At 38.9% G+C, this 14499-nt stretch overlaps 1 protein-coding gene across 2 annotated transcripts in view; it reads right to left on the bottom strand.

Annotated features, from left to right (window-relative positions):
- Positions 1 to 337: 337 nt before the first annotated feature.
- scaf11 (SR-related CTD-associated factor 11) overlaps positions 338 to 14499 on the bottom strand; it is a 90091-nt gene continuing 75929 nt past the window's right edge. Inside the window, exons 15-16 of one of the 2 annotated variants that reach the window (XM_072267429.1) lie at positions 7632 to 7751; positions 338 to 3288 (exon numbers count right to left, since the gene is read on the bottom strand). In XM_072267429.1, coding sequence (XP_072123530.1) covers positions 3142 to 3288; positions 7632 to 7751 — 267 coding nt within the window. In that variant the 3' untranslated portion in view covers positions 338 to 3141. The remainder of the gene's footprint in view (positions 3289 to 7631; positions 7752 to 14499) is intronic. The other variant, XM_072267428.1, reaches the window with a different exon arrangement.

Raw genomic sequence — 14499 nt, 5'->3', positions numbered from 1 at the left:
CTCCTTGTTCAAGCATCTAAATACCAACACTATTTTGCTAAATAGTGTTTTAAATTTCTACAATCGTACCAATTTTAGTTTTGCCTATTGATATTTGACCCATTATATGAAGTTGATGTTCCACCATATACTACTGCACTTACTATTGGGCAATATCATTCTATCTGGTGTTATATAAACTGAAAATTTCCCCTTGCAGCCTATATTATTCTGTATTATTTTAACCACTCTAGTTGTTGTCAAAATATTTAAAGATTCTCTTCATTCACAGTTTGGAAACAAGTTCAACAATATAATAGTAAACTTATAATGTGAAAAAGATGGTGTAGATAACTTCCTGCCAAAGCTTGCAGAGGTGGCTCTCTCATCCACCTTCAATTTTATGGAGAGTTGAGTATTTGCTTGGAAATTAGTCTATTAGATCCAATGCCTTACGCACTGAAGGGATCAGTAAGACTTTTGTAAATAATTTACAATGCAAACCAAAAGGGTTTTATTAGTTTAAACTATGTACATTGAACAATAGAACTATTTTACAAGATAGGTAAAATACATTTTGAGCAATCCAAGAGACAAATACCTGCACCAGTCTACCATACTGAAAAGAAATTAAAATCACCATGCCAGAGCCAACAAACATTTGTAAGCATTTTTAAAGAAATCATTCTACTGCACATAATCTGTAAAAGAGGGTATTAAAATAATGGAGCATCTGATTAGGTGGTGGTAAGGTCTAAGCTTGATTAGTGCCAATATCTATCAGGTTAAAAATGCACCACTGAGAAAATTAAGCAGATGCTTGGCCTGGATAACATCCTGGTTATAAGTATGTGAAATGCATTACCAGTCTTTTACCTGCAATTACAGCTTCCAATAAACCACAATGTAATTTGATCAGCAGTGACAAAATGGATTATCTGAGAATCAGTGAGACAATAAGTCACTTCAGTGGATTTCACCAAAGCTTGTACCTTTTGGTATAAAGTTCTGGCCAGAGAGCCATTTAGCTCTAGCTGAACGATTTGTACAAAGAGCCTTGCTTGCATCAGTGATGGCAAATATCAGCAATGTTTCTGGTATATTGAGGCATTGAAATGCATCTAAGATTTATCGTCATTAGCTCAATAAACAAATAATCAACAGAAAACCACTTCTTCACAACTGGCTATAGAGGTAAATTCAAGCAATCTTTGGTGCTGGGCAATTACAGTTTGAGATTCCAAAATGCACAACAATCACTTACAGATAATTAGTAATACGGAATTGCAGAGGCAAACTATACCAATGACTTGTAAATGCTAATCCTGCTTAACATGGCCCTCACCTGATAAACTTTGCTTTGACTGTTTAAGGGGGTCAATAAATCACAATGTTCCATAATTTAAAATTATCAATTAAATTACGACCAACAATTTCTTCAATACAAGAGGGAAAATTTCTCTTCTATTTAGGGAAAATTTAAAGGCCCCATCACTTATTGAATCATTTCAGCTAAAGAGATCAATACCAGTGTCACAAGAAATACATTCAAAGCCTATTGAGAACAAACAACTTTTACAAAAGCTACACAAGATGTTTGGAAACTTAAGTTTGTAGTTATAGAGTTCAAATACTTACCATAACTCAATTATTTTCTAATGATCTGTTCAAACCTTTTCTGCCTTGTATGGGCAGTCTATGAATATTAATGAAGGATATTCAATACTTAATATGGTAAGCAACTTTGGATATACACAGCTTTCAAGATTATTCCATTGTCAAACATATTACATAATTCACAATGTTAATATCACACTTTCAACATTATTGAACCATATTAAATTTACTGGTTTCATCATCTTAGAATAAATTTCTCATACATATTCCTTTCATTAGTATATTTTTGCTCCGAGGGTTTTGTAGGAAATTGGATGTATCTCCAATGTAAAATGTGTCATTCTTTTCACAAAAATGCAAGTATGTTCCACTGTGAAATGTGCCAATTTTCTTGGTAATATAACTAGATAAGACTACAAAGCAATCCCAGTGCAGGGCAGGAACATAAAAAAATAGAATGGCTGAAAAAGACAAAGGTGGCACCAACCATGTATGTGTGTTACTCCCATCACACTATAACCAGCAAGCACGTGATACTGGTCTGCACCATTATTAGCAGGTTTTGTTTGTTGAAGCACTGCTGGCAATAGTGTTTAGGGCATTGTAGAAATCCAGAACCCATGCCTTTGATAGTACCAGAAAAAATTGAGCTTCATTCAATATTTGATCATATACAGGCATTTACAATATGAGATTCATCCCCAGTATTTAAATTGCCTATTGCCATACTAATTAATTGTACTTAAGATAACAGAACATGTCAGCTGCTAATGCAATGTACTAATAGAATACCATCACCTGAATATCAAACAAAAATACTTCTACAAAGGATTACACTTTTGGGAAGAAATACAAATTTCTCATCTGATCTTCAACAAATTTAAACCCAGATACACGTTCATCAAGACCCAGAAACAGTTTTGACAAGCAGCAGAAAATTTATTTCGGTGTGTAGGTTAAGTATTACAGAATACTATCACATTTTGAACCATTCTTTTCTGCTTTTCTCAAAAATGAAACTATAGAGTCAAATCTTTTATCAAACATTTTCCCACTGAGCGACAGTCCTAGCAGAGTTAAGCAATCATTTTTGTTGAGAACCTAAATGCACTAAAATAGCTGATCAGCCTCAGCTGCCAGACTTCAGTGCAACTACATGATCCACATCCTTCCAGTTAAACCTGGAGGCATTTGTACAGCATACAAACTGTTTACAAAAACACTAAGTAGAGTTAACAAAAAAAAAATCAGTAAGAGATAATTTGATACATTAGGAAATCATCTAAACAAATATCACATTTATACAGCTGATTTACTGACAGCCCACAGGAGGGCCAGGACAGATCATATTATCCTCGCAACTCCAGATAACTAACAACAGCATGCTTCTCACTTCATGTTATTGTGATGTCCCAAACGCTTCAATTAAAAAAAAATCTCTGTAGGAAAAATTATATAAACCAATGGAAAACAAATTTCCTATTCATCATTCTACACTGGGTTCATGTTAACACTGGTAATCAATCTGTGATATCTTTACACCATTTAAACAGATTTGTTCCCAATGATACTGCATTCTTCAGGATTTTGTTTTGCGTTCCCTTTCCTTGCATGTTTATATTTCTCTACATACGCTTTTACCAAGTTGGCTACTTTTCCAGGGATTACTTCACCACTCTTGCTATGGCAAACCTTAAAAATGAAGATACAGATTTCAGTGGATCAACTTAATACACGTGCAGTTATGAAGTGCAAACATATAGGTAGAAACTTAAAAAAAAGTTTGTGTTAAGGTTTAAGATATCTTAAAACTAAAGAGTTTTTTTCCATTTGATGAATGCAATGGAAAAAGACCCACAAAACTCAAAAATACCATCTGCTTTGACATGATTTTTCTTCAATAATTTTTTGGTTAGAATTTTACACAGAAAGCAGAATTTAAAAGTAAGGGATAATTGTATAAATATTGATGAGCATAATAAAAAAATAAAATAAAGGAACAATAGGGAGAGTCAGACAAGGAAACCGGAAGTCAGAATGTAGCTGAAGGATTTCAGGGCAAGGATTTGGAGGGAGAGAGAAGAGTGACAGGTGCTGGGTGGGGGAAAGGAAATGTGGATATTCTCTGCTATGCATCTATAGAAGTTTGTCAAAGTTTCAAATAAAAATGGTGGATTTGATTAACTTCCAAGAAAGTAGAAGTACTGCTGTATCTTCTTTGTAATGACACTTCCTACCCAGGGGACAAGATACTCTCCCCAGTTTGAATTTGAAACATTGGGGTTGGGGCAAGAGTAGAGCACGGGTAAGTAAGGGCTTTTCTGTACTCCCCACTTACTGCAAGATTTTTTAGTTCCGAACAATTGCTACCTACCTGAATTGTACCCACCTAAAGACCTGAGGTATCAAGTGTTTTATCAAAGGTGGGACGTGTGTCTGCGTGTCTGGGTCAGTTATGTGCAAGTGGAGAATAAGAAGGGCAGGATGGAGCAATTGTGAAGGTCATATCCATTATCTACACAATATTTGGAGAGAAGAGAAAGGGAACACTTCTGATTAATGAGTTGTAAAATTTTCTTTGCAGTGTTTGCCATTAGCTCCCTTCTTTGGAGGCTGAAATCAGATTAAATCATTGACTTGATATTTTCTGAAAGATGAGAAAGTCTGCAGATGCTGGAAGAACTCAGCAGGTCAGGCAGCATTTATGGAAATTAATAAACAGTTGATGTTTTGGGCTGAGACCCTTCTTCAGAATTGGAAAGGAGCGGGGAAGACGTCAGAATAAAAAGTGTGTGTGGGGGAGCAAGAAGGACTAGCTAGGAGGTGATAGGTATAGCCAGGTGGGCCGAATGGACCAAGGAATCATGGAGGGAGTGATCCTGCAGAAAGCAGAGTGGGGGGGGGGAGAGAAGATGTGTTTGGTGGTAGGATTTCTTTGAAGATCGTAGAAATTGAGGGGGCTCATGGGGTGGTAGTTGAAGACAGAGGAACCTATCCTTGTTAAGGTGCTGGGAAGATAGGTTGCAGATGCCTGGGAAATGGAGGAGATGCAGGTGAGAGCAGCATCAATGGTGGAGGAAGAGAAAATCTATTCTTTGAAAAGAGGAGGACATCAGAGAAAGCATCATCTTGGGAACAGATTCAGTGGAGACAAAGTAACTGAAGGGAATAGTATTTGTACAGGAGTTAGGGTGGGAAGGTGGTCAAGATAACCATGGGAATCAGTGGGTTTATAAAAGATGTTAGTCAACAGTTTGGCTCTAGAAATGGACCAAGTGAATTTAAGGGCAGCGTGGAAGTTAGAGGCAAAGTTGATGAAATTGATGAGCTTAGCATGAGCACTTGAAGCACCCATGATATTTTCTTATTTAACTTTATTTTTCTTTTCTTTTTTCTTTAATATTTACTTATGCACTTTGTTTACTCAGTTTGAAGTTTTACTTTTTTTTACTATTTTTTTTTTGGCTTGTTATCTCCTATTAGGTTGGCGGCTGTTTCCAATTTTTTTTTGTAATATTTGGATTTCAGATACCAAATAAATAGATGGAAACCAACCCATCTTAGTTTCAGATACATGGAAAATACTATCAAATTGAACACCATTATCACTTCATTTCCTGTTCATTCTGGCATCTTCCTTAATACTGACATGAAAATAGTGTGTCACATACTCTACATATGCATTGAAATAATTCTAATCTCCCATATGCTTCCGGTAAATATCATAAATCTGTACAATACAATTTCATATTTAATTGTTCAAATTAATTTTCATTTTAAAGGATCTGGACAAAACCAGAAAATTCATACTAAACCTATGGATGATTTTATTCAGCCATGACCTGTTGCTCATGAAGTGAATCCTCATTGATTGATTTTTGAGACCACAGCAACAATGGCAAGCTCAATACTTCATAGCTCATTGCCATGAACCACCTTCCAGAGGAATGGACAACCCCTGATGTCCATATGCAAAGTTTCATCCAGTGAGGTTACAGAGCTAGCTCCAGGATTTAGACAGCAGTGGAAACATCAATTTTCAATTAAGAATGATTTTCAATTTGACAGCATTTCCATATAGCAGAAACTCTAGCTATTATTGGTGTTAAAGGTTGTGTGCTTGGGAGGTGGTGTTGGGACTGGACGAGGTGAGTCACTAAGATACAGTAGTACTAATTAACAAGCTGATTTATCCTGGAGTGGTGTCAAGCTTCTTTAGAGTTGTCGGGATTGTAATCATCCAGGCAAGTGGAAACCATTCTACAATACTATTCCGTCGTCTCTTGTCAATGACTGGGGTGTCAATTGCTGCACAGCCAGCTTCATCATGGGCAGAACCCTCCCCACCACTGAGGACACCTCTAAGAGGCAGTGCCTCAAGAAGGTGGCATCTATATTAATGAAACATGCCCTCTTCTTGTTACTACCACCAGGGAAGAGATACAGGAGGCTGATGACCCACTCCCAACAATTTATGAACAGCTTCTTTCCCCCTTCAGGAACAGATTTCTGAATGGTCTAAGAACGCATGAATACTACTTTGTTATATCCTAACTTCCACTATTTATATAATTTGTATAATTTATAGAATTTTATGACTTCACACCATGCTGCTGCCGCCAAACAACGTTTTGCGTTTTATACTTTGTGCTTTTCGCTCTTCTTTTTGTCATTTACGCGCACGGGAGAGGGGACTATTTGATGTTTTTCTCTGAGTGGGTTCCATGGTTTTCCTTTGTATCCTGGCTGTCTGTGGGGAAGTTGAATCTCAGGGCTGTATGCTGCACACATACTTTGATAATAAATGTACTTTGAATCCTGGATGTCATATAAATTTGATTCAGAGACTTAATGATGGAAGTATCTCCAGCTGGAGACAGTCACTGCTTATAATTCTGTGGCATTAATGTTACTTGCCACTGATCAGACCAAGGATAATCTGTGGAGTGTAACAAGTAGATTGGAATATCTTCTTTCATTCATTTCTATCCACCAATGATAAAGCCTAGGAATTATTCCAAGCTCCATTTGAGCTGAAAGATTTTCAAAGCCAGAAAGTTAACCACATTAGTTTGTCTGGGGTCACACAGGCCTCACCAAATTAAAAAAAAACTCTCTTCACTCAGGAAGCCGAACTTTTATGAGAAGTATTCTTATTATTTCATCATTACCAGTCCAGATGTAGTTAGTTGTTATTAATTTAAAATTCTCCAGATACTTTGGCAGATTTAAACTTGTTTCTACTTCATTAATTCAAGCTTTTGGCTTACTGATCCACTACTGTTATCACTACACTAGTTATGAGATATATTCACTTTGTTTTATAAATACTGCAGATCTACATTCACCTTTAGTATATAGAACAAAGTTATTAGCCTGTCAATGTCTTCCTGCTGTATCCCTGCAAACTTTGCAGGTCACACATCCAGGGTTCTACAAACTTTAATATTTACCCTCAATCAAATCCTGCCCAAATCATTGTTCAAAACACATTCTAACTTCTCAGCACATCCAATAAATGGCATCTTATGAACTTCTCCATTAGATGCCGTTTTCCATCCACCGTTCATCAATCTAGGAGATACAATGAAGATTTCTGGGAACTCCTTAAAACTACTATCTGCATAACAATTCTTTCTGTATGCCCAACACGTTCAACTGCGGTCTTTGCAAATTCTTGTGACAATCCTTGGTTAATCATTAGTTTTTAAATGCTCGCAAGTGCAATTATTACACTCTTTAGAAATTGCCCTAATGCAGGGGGTCCCAGCCTTTTTTATGCCAGGGACCAATACCATTAAGCAATAGGTCCGCAGACCTCAAATTGGGAAATCTGATCTAATGGAAGAACAACTGCATAAATGATAATTTACGTTTGTTTATTCCTCTTGGTCTGGCATTCTAAAAAGAAACTAATTAAACTGAAGTGACCAGATATGAAAATAATCAGCGCTCCCCTTCTGAAGAGTATTCTAGTTTTTCTTCAATCACCATAGATAATCATGGTACAGTTAAAATGTAATTTAGAATGTTACCTTATCCACTGCCTTGCGGACAATTTCTTTGTATTCATCCTTGGTAATGTCCTTCTTCTGGTAGTAAGGCTTGATGGCTAGTTTCACCTCTTCTACAGCTCTTTCCTGTATGGTACATTTCTATGTATTGGGGAAAAATGTACATCCATAATTAATAGGATACAAATTAAAGATACAATTCTGAAGAGATTAAGGGTAGTAATCTCTGGATTGCTGCCTGTGCCATGTGTCAGCGAAGGTAAGAACACGATGATTTGGCAAATGAATTGGTGTGAGGGTAAGGTTTCAGATTTCTGGATCATCGGGATCTCTTCTGGAGAACGCATGACCTGCAGGTTACAACTGAACCTGATGGGAACCAATATACCTGCGGAGCAGGCATGCTAGAGCTGTTGGGAAGGGTTTAAACTAATTTGGCAAGGGGATGGGAAGTGAAGTGATAGAGCTGAGAATGGGTATACAAGTAGATGCAGTCTATAGTGAGACTGTGAAGAAGGGCAGGTAGATGATAGGGCAAAATTGTAGTCAGAAGGATGAGGGCCACAATCAAGAAGAGTGATGCATACAGGACTGAAGGTGTTATATTTAAATGCATGTAGTATACGGAATAAGGTAGGTGATCTTGTAGCACAATTAGATTAGCTAGTACAACCTTGTGGGTATCACCGAGTCACGGTTGAAAGAAGATCACAATTGGGAGCTTAACATCCAAAGGTACACACTGTATCGAAATAGCAGGCAGGTAGGCAGGGTGGGATGGTTCTGTTGGTAAAAAAATGAAATCAAAACCTTAGAAAGAGGTGGCATAGGATCGGGAGATGTAGAATCCTTGTGGGTAGAGTTAAGAAACTGTAAGGCTAAAAAGACCCTAACTGAAGTTGTATATAGGACTCCAAATAGTTGCCAGGATGTGGGATACAAATTACAATGGCAGATAGAAAAGGTATGTAAAAAGGACAATGTTACAATGGTCACAGGAATTTCAATATGCAGGAAGATTGGGAAAATCAGGTTGGTACTAGATTCCAAGAGAGTGGATTTGTAGAATACCTCGGAGATGACATTTTAGAGCAACTTGTTATTGAGCCCACTAGGGGAAAGCCAATTCTGGAATTGGTGTTATGTAATGAACCAAATTTGATTCAGGAGTTTATGGTAAAGGTAGTCTTAGGAACTAGTGATCATAATATGATAGAATTCACCCTGCAGTTTGAAAGGGAGAAGATAAGATCAAATGTATCAGTATTACAGTGGAGTAAAGGGTATTAAGAGTCATGAGAGCAGAGCTGGCTAAAGTTGATTGGAAGGAGTCACAAGCAGGGATGACGGCAGAACAACAATGGCTGGAGTTTCTGGGGGGTAATTTGGAAGGTGCAGGATAGGTACCATTCAAAGATGAAGAATTCTAAAGGGATAAAGCAACCGTGGCTGACAAGGGAAGTCAAAGACAGCATTAAAGCAAAAGAGAAGGCATATAATACAGTAAAAATTAGTGGGAAGTCAGAGGATTGGGAAGCTTTTAAAAACCAACAGAAGGCAACTAAAAAGCTGTGAGGAGAGAAAAGATGAAATATGAAGGGAAGCTAGGCAATAATACTAAATAGGATACCAAAAGTTTTTTCAAATATACTGAAATATACTGTATAAAGAACATTCACAGGCAAGAGTGGATATTGGACCACTGGAGAGATCGTAATGGGACAAAGAAATAGCTGAGGAACTTAATAAGTATTTTGCATCAGTCTTCACTATGTAATACCTCAGCAGTATGCCAGAAATTTGAGTGTGTCAGGGGGCAGAAGTAAGTGTAGTTGCTATTACTAAGAAGAAGATGCTTGGGAAGATGAAAGGTTTGAAGGTAGATAAATCACCTAGATCAGATGGACTACACCCCAGGGTTCTGAAAGAGGTACCTGAAGAGATTGTGGAGGCATTAGTAATGATCGTTCAAGAATCACTAGATTCTGGAATGGTTCCAGAGGGCTGGAAAATTACAAATGTCATTCCATTCTTTAAGACGGGAGAGAGGAAGAAGGAAGGAAATTATAGGCCAGTTAGCCTGACTTCAGTGGTTGGGAAGATGTTGGAGGTTTTGGGTACTTGGAGGCACATGATAAACCAGGCTAAAGCCAGCATGGTTTCCTTAAGGGGAAATCTTGCCTGACAAATCTGTTAGAATTTTTTGAGGAAATAACAACAGGCAGGACAGACAAAGGAGAGTCAGTGGATGTTGTTTACCTGGATTTTCAGAAGGCCTTGACAAGGTGCCAAACATGAGGCTGCTTAACAAGGTAAGAGTCCATGGTGTTACAGGAAAGGTACTAGCATGGATAGAAGATTGGCTGACTGGTAGGAGGTAAAGAGTGAGAATAAAGGGGCCTTTTCTGGATGGTTGCTGGTGAATAGTGGTGTTCCGCAGCGATTGGTGTTGGGACCTCTTCTCCTCAGGTTGTATGTGAATGATTTTGATGATGGAATAGATAGATTTGTGGCCAAGTTTACAGACATGCGAGGGTAAGTGGAGGGGCAAGTAGCGTTGAGGAAGCAGGGAGCCCGCAGAAGGACCTAGACAGACTGGGAGAATCTCGTATAGGGAAGTGTATGGTCATGCACTTTGGTAGAAGGAATAAGGCATTGACTATTTTCTAAATGGGATACAAATTCAAAAATCAAAGGTGCCATGGGACTTGGGAGTCCTCGTGCAAGATTCCTTAAAGATTAACTTACAGATTGAATCGGTGGTAAGGGAGGCAAATTCAATGTTAGCATTTATTTTGTGAAGACAAGGATGTAATGCTGAGGCTTTATAAGGCATTGGTCAGACCACACTGTTTTGAGCCCCTTATCTAAGAAAAGATATGCTGGTATTGGAGAGGATCCAAAGGATCATAAGAATGATTTCAAGAACGAAAGGGTTGACATATGAGGAGCGTTTGATGGTTCTGGGCCTGTACTAGGGGTATAGAAGAGAGGTGGGATCTCACTGAAAGGTATGGAATATTGACAGGTCTGGATAGAATGGATATAGAGAGGATGTTTCCTATAGTGGGTGAGTGTAGAACAGAGGGCATAGCCTCAGACTGGAGGGATGTCCATACAGAACAGAAATAAAAAGGAATTTATTTAGCCAGAGAGTAGTGAATCTGTGGAACTCATTGTCACAGACAGTTGTGGAGGTCAAATCATTGAGTATGTTTAAAGCAGAGGCTGATAGTTTCTTGCTTAGTCAGGACCTCAAAGGTTACAAGAAGGCAGGAGCATGGGATTGAGAGGAAAAATAAATCAGGCCTGATGGAATGGTGGAGCAGACTTGATAGGCCAAATGGCCCAACTCTGCTCTGAAGTCTTATGGTCTCAACCACCTTTAATCAAGGCATCACTCGAAACTCAGAACAAGGTCTAAACATCAGATCTGTTGTGTATGTGGCCGGGTTACACAACAAAGCTATAAATAATAACGCTGGAGACGGGGGCTAAGTCAACAGGGTTCTTTACCGACTGAAACCGAACTGAACACACACGTACAGATCAATATGCCCTTAATAGCACATGCAACCATGTGTCCCTACAACATAAAGCAGTCCCATATTATACACTAACTATACAGTACACTCCTCCCCTTTTATTTTAATAGTGTATCAACCGTTTTTTTTAACTGGGGCACAACGCTACACAAATGTTTACCCTTAACATACAAACACCTACCAATTGTTTAATTAGTAACTTAGTAATACCAAATTATAACAAAGTAACATAATAATATCAAATTATAACAAGCTTGCTTTTTAATTTTGGTCTAAGACCATTTATAACTCAAGTCTCGGGGGCGGGGGGGGAACTCTGCCCACTGTGCTGTACTTGTCTAGATGATGATTATGTACCAGCAGTAACAGAAGAAATCAGTGAAGCTGTAGCAAAATTATTCATATTTCGCAAGAGGCATGATGCATTTTTCGTAGCTTTGGTTTCCATGGTCTGCTTCAAAGATGACTTGCTACCAACAAAAGAAGTGGTTGGTGATCTGCTGTCTCTGCTAGTTATTCAAAAGTCAGGGCAATCCAATGACTCACAAATCAGTACTTTACTAGTAATCTTTCACTGTTCGATGAAGCAGTTGATCGAAATCCTGTTGTTCGTTCCATTGTTCTTAAGCTGCTGTTAGTTTTGCTGATATTAAGGATTACCTGCAGTGCTATCTGTCCGAAGTTCACAAATCAAATCTTGGTCAAGGAAATGAGACTGAACTCTATGCACTGTTTCTGAATTGTTTGGAGGATTCTATGTATGAAAAATCTCAGTTGTGCACAGTGCAAGAAAAGATTGCATACCTGGCTCAAGAAGGAGGATTCCTTCAGATGCACATTCAGCCCAAGTGTGAAAATACAACAATAGAAACCTTACAGTTTGTTGCCAGAATTTATCTGTTTTGATGCTGTTCCCCAACTTCTTTGTGCGAAACCAAAACAAGACACATTGGCTGAGGATTCAAAATATGTACGTGTAAAAGGAGCCTCCCTGGAAAGGATTAAGTGTATGATTCTCAATGGAGGAAATGATTGGTTCAAAATTTACCTAGTGCGAAAGCTGTTCTGTTTGAATGGAACTGATTTTGTCCAAGAGCATTTAAGGGATGACTAATTTTCATGGATCTTTCCCAAGGAAATTGTTCAGGAGAGGACGGAGATGCTGGTCCTTTCAGAGATTTAAGCTCATTGAGGGTTCGCAGACCTTCCATTATTTGTTCATCTGTTAACAAGTAATTTAACTGTGCAGGTGCAGGCTTTCATCTTTTGTCTGTAACTGGAACAGGATCATGAGGTCTCCTCCCTAGTTTCCTCGTCATTATTGGCTTTACCTCCATAGGATCGCCTGTGAGTTCCATTGTTAGCCTCTCATTCTCAATCACCTTTTTCTTTTCTTCTAACTCAATCTTTTTATCTTCAAATTCCTTCACTGCTGCTTTCTTCTCTTTAATATAATTCCTTTCCACTTGCAGAAAAATCTCTGCATTTCGTATTCTTTCCTTGTATTGCTGATCTAGTTTCTTCATCCTTTTCTGATACTCCTGCAAAGTGCTTTCCTGTAACTGCTGTACCTGTCTTTTGAGAGATGTCAATTTCTCCTGGTACACCTGCTCTTTTACCTCCAGGTAGTCTTCATCACCCTGCTTATTGGCAATATCTGTCTCCCTTGCATCCTCTGTATCTTCATCCGAGTCATGGCTACAGATAGGCTACGGATACTGTGTTCGTCCTCATCGTCCACGCTGTCTATCTCCTCCTTTCATTGTAATAGTCGACAATGGGTGGGAGGAGAGCTGCGGACATCTTCCTCACCGAGCTGCCCTCCTTTGTGACACATCTAGTGCCTTGATGGTGTGCCAATCCAACTGGATTTTCCTGAGCCATTCACGTCCCAACAACGGTGGTCCTCCATTTTCCAGTACATAGAGGTTCAGCTGCTGTGTTTTGTCTCCGTAGGTCACTGTCACTTTAATTTTACATTTCTGTCCTGTGTAAGTCTTTAGCAGTAGTTTAGTTGGTTTCAGAGGTACGTGAGAAAACGGTCGTTTGTAGTCGTGTACAGAGATCACTGTTAGAGCTGAGATGTGTCCAACTCCATTTCAGTCTCACCCCTGCCACTTGTGGAGTGATCCATATTACTCTTCGATCATCTGTCTCTTCCACAGTGAAGCTGCAGACAAGACATTTCACTTTTGTCTGAGTCGTTTTCATCAGAATTACTTTCTTTCATTTTGTGTACATCGTTGTATTTTTCTTTCTGGGGTTTATTGTTTCTCTGTATTTTGCCCTTCTTCTGCTGTTTACTAGCTTTGCATACTCTGCCAGTGTGGCCCTGTTTGCCACAGTTTCTGCATTCTTTATCTTTGAATCAATAATCATCAGGGTCATGTGTCCTGTTCCCACAATGGTAACATTTCTTTCCTTCATTTCTGTTCAGTGACATTTTATTTGTGGCATATTCCAGAGATTTTTGTTGTATCTTAGAAGCACCCCATGTCGCTGTTTCCATTGATATTGCGATGTTTAGCGCTTTCTCGAATGTAAGGTCTCTTTCACACAGGAGCTTCTTCTGTGTGGTTTTACAGTGCATGCCACACACTAACCTGTCCCTCAATTCGTCTGATAGACCAGCTCCAAACTGACAATGTTCTGATAATTTGCGCAATTCAACACAATATTTAGAAATGCCTTCATTTTTGCTCTGACTCCGTTTATGACATTTAAATCTTTCAGCAATGACCAGTGGTTTGGGGTTTAAATGCTGTTGGAGAGTGTCTACTATTTGCTTGAATGTTTTGTCAGCTGGCTTTTCAGGGGTTAACAAGCTCCGTAGCAGGCCGTATGTTTTCACTCCCATACTACTGAGTAAGACGCTGGCTTTCTCTTCATCATCAACACCGTTAGCATCACAATATAACTCCACTCTTTCAATGTAAGTTGCCCAGTCTTCAATGCCACTATCAAATGCTGTAATAGTTCCAAACAACACCATTCTTGTTATGTTAATTTAGCCATGGTACCTTTATTTTTTTTGACTCAGTGACCTTTTTGCTAGCGTCCTGAGTGCACTCTGTCTAGATGCATGTGTCACTCCTTTTTATCTCCCTTCTGGGGCAGGCAGACCATCAGCCCCTGGGGTCAGCGCCGGCTGTGGTCTCGGCTGGACGTGCTGCGGCTCTGACTGTGCTCTTGTCTCCTGATGTTCCCAACCCGCGGCTGTGCTTCCGTTTCCTTTCGAACTCGCGGCCTCCTTCTCCCCCTCCTTGGCTCATACCTTATGCTTGTCCTTCGAGTGCCGTTATCAACTAAAACCCGGCGTTCCGATACGATGTAGGTTAATTAAC

Source organism: Mobula birostris, chromosome 9 (genome assembly GCF_030028105.1).
Source record: "Mobula birostris isolate sMobBir1 chromosome 9, sMobBir1.hap1, whole genome shotgun sequence".
In the NCBI taxonomy this organism is placed as follows: Eukaryota; Metazoa; Chordata; class Chondrichthyes; order Myliobatiformes; family Myliobatidae; genus Mobula; species Mobula birostris.
Note: the sequence above shows the minus strand (reverse complement) of the source record. Positions and strands in the feature narration are given on the sequence as shown.